This window comes from Tigriopus californicus, chromosome 8 (genome assembly GCF_007210705.1).
Source record: "Tigriopus californicus strain San Diego chromosome 8, Tcal_SD_v2.1, whole genome shotgun sequence".
Classification (NCBI taxonomy): domain Eukaryota; kingdom Metazoa; phylum Arthropoda; class Copepoda; order Harpacticoida; family Harpacticidae; genus Tigriopus; species Tigriopus californicus.
Genome location: NC_081447.1, coordinates 11,620,705 through 11,625,741, shown reverse-complemented (window position 1 = coordinate 11,625,741; position 5,037 = coordinate 11,620,705). Strand labels below are relative to the sequence as shown.

At 37.0% G+C, this 5,037-nt stretch overlaps 1 protein-coding gene across 2 annotated transcripts in view; it reads right to left on the bottom strand.

Moving 5' to 3' along the window:
* Nucleotides 1-6: 6 nt before the first annotated feature.
* LOC131885067 (uncharacterized) overlaps nt 7-5,037 on the bottom strand; it is a 17,256-nt gene continuing 12,225 nt past the window's right edge. For both annotated transcript variants that reach the window (XM_059232992.1, XM_059232993.1), the window contains 8 exons: nt 3,285-3,348; nt 3,121-3,219; nt 2,618-2,701; nt 2,504-2,536; nt 2,393-2,444; nt 2,247-2,287; nt 1,345-1,535; nt 7-180 (listed from right to left, as the gene is read on the bottom strand). In XM_059232992.1, coding sequence (XP_059088975.1) covers nt 25-180; nt 1,345-1,535; nt 2,247-2,287; nt 2,393-2,444; nt 2,504-2,536; nt 2,618-2,701; nt 3,121-3,219; nt 3,285-3,348 — 720 coding nt within the window. In that variant the 3' untranslated portion in view covers nt 7-24. The remainder of the gene's footprint in view (nt 181-1,344; nt 1,536-2,246; nt 2,288-2,392; nt 2,445-2,503; nt 2,537-2,617; nt 2,702-3,120; nt 3,220-3,284; nt 3,349-5,037) is intronic.

Below are 5,037 nucleotides of genomic sequence, written 5' to 3'. Positions count from 1 at the left end.
TGAAATGAAAGACTACTTCATGGACTACTTACTGCAAATTGATTCTTCGTTATTCGCCGCTCCTTCTGCTTCAGTGTCTGTGTGACCAAAAGATCGGCCGCAAATTCGATCATGGCCTATAAGGGCAATGGAACCAACAGCAAAAAGAGCACCAGTTGCACTTCTTTCACCACCTGGGATCTGAAAGCCAAAGATGAAGAAGTAAGCTCTAAACAAATGGCAAAAAACACGATTTGGCGACGACTTTTTCAAAAATCTACATGTTCACGAAGTAAAATTTCACTTTTCATTGTTTTGGTGTGATTGTAGGTCAACTGACTCTGTCTTTTGTGTCTCAGGCTTGAAATTGACCTAATCTTTCCTTACATCCCCCCACGTTTATTACATAGATAGTGATTTTAGGAAGGGCATCAGCTTGTGCGAGATGAAAACTGCCCATTGGGGAAATGTTAGACATCTGAAAAAGTAGACTAAAGCCGATAGTTATCAAAATAGTTTTAGAAGAGTCTCTATTGTGTTAAAGAGAGTTTACTTTCTCCGTTTCTTGAAATTAGGCGTATGTTAGTTTATGGGTTTTAGGGCGCTATTGATTCTTTTTGCTGACTTCCTTTCCGCTATTGGGAATATTACCCACGCAGTTCCAGTAGATGAAAAGAGAAAAATTGTGGCTAAATTTTAAATCGTCCACCAACGAATTGAGTTAGCAGATCTGGCTCTCCTTTGAAAGTTGGGTTGAACAGAAACTTTGGTCAAGTACTTATCCAAATCTGACATAAAACCTACAACAGGATCAACCCCTACTCAATGAATGAGGATCTAGGAGCAATGAAGAAAAGAGCCTGACAAAAAAAGAGCCATGACTTCAATGCTGTAGTTCGAACTAGTGCCGTATGGCTTCTTGGGGGCTTGAAGGAACTCTCAAAAATGACGCTAAGCCTTCACGGTTGTTACAATTCATCCTAAATCCTGGGTGGGGAAAAAGCTTATGGTTGCTCTTTATAACGCACAATACCAGAGACCTTTTGTTCCTTCTCTGCATACTATAGATACGACTGTATACCAACCTTTCTGACCTCTCCCAATACGAGAGCTCTCTCATATCCTCAATGTTTATGGTGAAACAATTTTGGATCGGTTCGACCGACCTTTGTAGAAACCTGCTGAACTAATTCCAGCCCCAATGGGCGAATCGCATTCAAGATGCGAATGAACTGTCGACTTGATCGTTGCATCTTTTTTCACTTCGAAATAGTTTTAGTTGAACTTTACGTTGAATATATGACATGAGCGTTAGGTTAATAGGGCTTTTACATTTCCAAAGATTGATTTATCACCAAGTCTTACCTGAAGATAATCCTCTGAACATTTCGAATCTTGGACTCCATCCGCCATCGCTGCAGTAAATGCAATGGAAAGGCCAAACGAGCCTTGATCAGTTGCCCCTGTTCCTTCAATGACGACGTTAAAGCAGATGGCACATTTGCCCACTTCTTGCCTGAAGCACATGTTGTAACATTGGTTGGACAGATGAGTCACTGCAAAAATAAGCCAAAACAATTCACCGTTTGATGCTTCTCAAATTGCCCAAACAAAGGGAAACTACATTACTCCATGCTTCAAAAATTGCATGTTTGTACAAATGAAATAAAAATTTCAAGCATTGTTTAAAACTTCAAACTCGCAAAGTTCCCTCGCAGGGAGATTTAATTCATCAATGTTTGCGCGCAAACCAGTGTAGGACCTAAGCAAAGGCTTGTGTTTTTTGAAAACACTCTTATCTCGGAGTTAAGAATTGGACGTTGCTCAGAATTAGGATCCACTCAACGCCCCGGTGAGTGTATTGTCATGCTGATTAACGTCCAAACACCAAACTCCGAGGAAAAAACTCTAAGAAACTCGCTTCAGGGTTTACTACGAGACGCTAATATTGTATTAGATCTAGGTCAGGATCCAATTTAAACAAATCAACGTGCAAGAATAATGAAAATAATGTTGGATCTATTGGTGGCATTGCTGGCCCTTGATAGGAGCCATATGTTGGTGAATATTCAAAAATGCAATGAACACCCATACCATCAGCATCAATATCTCATGGCCATTGTAATAATACCTCTCCTCGTCTATTGATAGAGACTGACATGATCTTTAGTTTTCAGAGCTTTGATAATAAAATGTAAAAAAAACCTCGCGCAGCCTTCTTTCACCAAAGGGTGTCTCAATTTGCAAAGGACAAAGAACCCTCATACCTGTAGATGTGACTGTTGACGACGTGGTAGGAAAGTTGAAGCTGCACAAACAAAAAAGAGTGTAAGCAATTGCAACGGACTGGTTGACGCGTCACGAACATTTAAAACAAACTGAAAGATGCCTCTATAACACGTTCTAGTACTACCTTGCAAATTGCCCAGTGTTGCCAGTGAAGAACTGCAAACAGCCATCAGGTCCTGTAAAAACAACATAAGTGAGTAACTGAAAGTGTTGTAAGACACTCCAATGCTGTTACCTCCTAACTCATCTCCACATTGGTATTGGGTAACTACAAAGCAATTCAATTCATATTAGCTGAACTAGGAAAAAGATAAAAAAGATTGATTTAAAACTTCGACCTCTCAGATACCTTTGATCTCAAATTGTCGAGTTGTTGCAGTTCCACTAAAATCGAAAGATGCTTTATGGCATTGGTCGGAGGCATCCACAATCACTGAAATAAGGGTGAAAAAAAATTATCAAGTTCTGTCTGCTAACAAGCAGATGCGGTACAATTACTCGATAAAATGCAATCATTTGAAATGTTCTCCAGAATCAAAACATCTGCTTGCCAAGGCGAACTTATCCAAGCAGGAATCAAATTTAAAGGCCACCAAATGCATTTCCTTGTGCACTATTTGAAATAGTTTCACAAAACGTAAGAATAAAGGTCTCTTTCACAGTCAGCTTTCCATATAGTGGCACAACATAAAACCCATCACTTGTCTGAGTCACAATTTCTGTGAACTCATCACTTTGATGCAGTTTGAGTTCTTACGTGTTTTGGTTGAATGCAACAGTCATTGGTTCTCATTTTCAAAAATAATATGCAAATAATTGTTGAGAAAGTGATCTAAAATTCAATTTGCTCACTGTGCTGGCCTGTGTTAAATCCACAAATTACGGGCGATGCTTGATTTCCAGGAGAAGTGAGGGTAAATGAATCCATAAGACAATCTCCAACAGTACCACCTGTAAAAATGAGACCTTTGATTGGCAAAATGTCTTCACCAAGCTTTGACAAAGCAATATTTTACCGTTATCCTCAAGCGCATTAGAATCTATAACTGAACCAGTGACGGGTCCAGCGATTGAAAATGTCTGCAAATGGAACTTGAAAATTAATTCGGGGCAGCCATTAATAGAAGTTGTATAATCTTCTTTGTTGAAAATAATGCCATCAAAGTCCTGAGATCTATCATGGAGTGCTCGATAAAAGCCAGATTTTGGACATAAACTGGTTGTTCTCAGATACTAAAAGAAACTACTTAAAACCTCCACGGTGTTCAAAAAGCCTATCAAGCTTTGATGGAAATTCCCAAACACATCTTGGCATTTTTCTACCTCAAAAAGTCACAGGGAACAATTTTGATTTTATTACTTTATGGAATTCTAGCCCCCATAAAAAACTTACATGCCTAAAAACATTTAAAAAAACCTAAAACTTTCAAAAAATCTACTCAATCTGAATTAGGGACACAGTTAGTTAGCACTAAAATATAACATATGACATCATCTATTTCACCGTTACTTAGTTACATGGGATTTAGTGGTCCAAATTTCATCGTTTTAGCCCCAAAATGCTCTGGTTATATGTTACTTTGTTACTTCAATATCCCAAAGACTTACTATCAATTTTCATTTTCACGAAAATTAGCAAATATTTTTCCATTTCTTGCATAATTTCAAATTAACTTAAATCCTTACAAAACTATATGTAAAACCCTCAAAAGAGCAGATTTTTGAAAATTTGTTTTAGAATCGTCCAAACGACATTTAGTTGGGCGGTCACTGAAAATTTACATCAATGAATTCTTAAAGAAGCTATTTTTGATCAGTTTCAACAAAATCTTCAAGAAACGACAAAATCTATAACATTGTTCATTGTATGTATTGTCTTCAGAATTCAAATGAATGCGTAACTTAGTGTACACATGATAATTGTAAAAACAAAATTTTAAAGATTACACTTTTTGTGTGTTGTAAGTGACATTATATAGAATTTCTTTGCCATTGTGAGAATATGGAAGAAAAAGAAAAATAATCTTTCATTTTTGTGAAATTGAAAATCGATATTAGTTCTTTGGGGAATTGAAGTAACATATGACCGGAGCATTTTGGGGCTAAAACGATGAAATTTGGACAACTAAATCCCATGTAACGAAGTAACGGTGGAATAGATGTCATAAACTATATTATAGTGCTAACTAACTGTGCTCCTAATTCAGATTGAGTAGGTTTTTTGAAAATTTTAGTTTTTTATGTTTTTAGGCATGTAAGTTTTTTATGTGGGCTAGAATTCCATAAAGTAATAAAATCAAAATTGTTCCCTGTGACTTTTAGAGGTAGAAAAATGTTAAGATAGTTTGGGAATTTACATCAAAACTTTAAAGGGTGTTTTTACCACTGTGCCTCGATGATTATGCAGTATGCGTATTGAATTTTTGCACTTTTAAACGAGGTTATATCGAGCAAAATAGAAACTTCATGAAGAGTAAAGAAATGATATTTGCTAAGAAAAAGTTTCAGGGATAACTTCATTCCTAATTTCCATGCTTTAGTAAATCCTGTTTCTTTAAAGCCAAACTCTCAATAGTTCTCAACTTCGCCAGCCTCTAATCTAAAGCTCCCTTTGAAAGTATTGGGACACCAAGGTTGAACTCAGGTATGGAGGCCCTTGAAAGTTATTCAAGCAGTGGGCCTTTCATGAAAGGAACGACTTCAAACCCAATTTCGCTGTTTTAGGCCTCCCACATCATTATTCAAAAAGTAGAACATTTGTAATGGTGC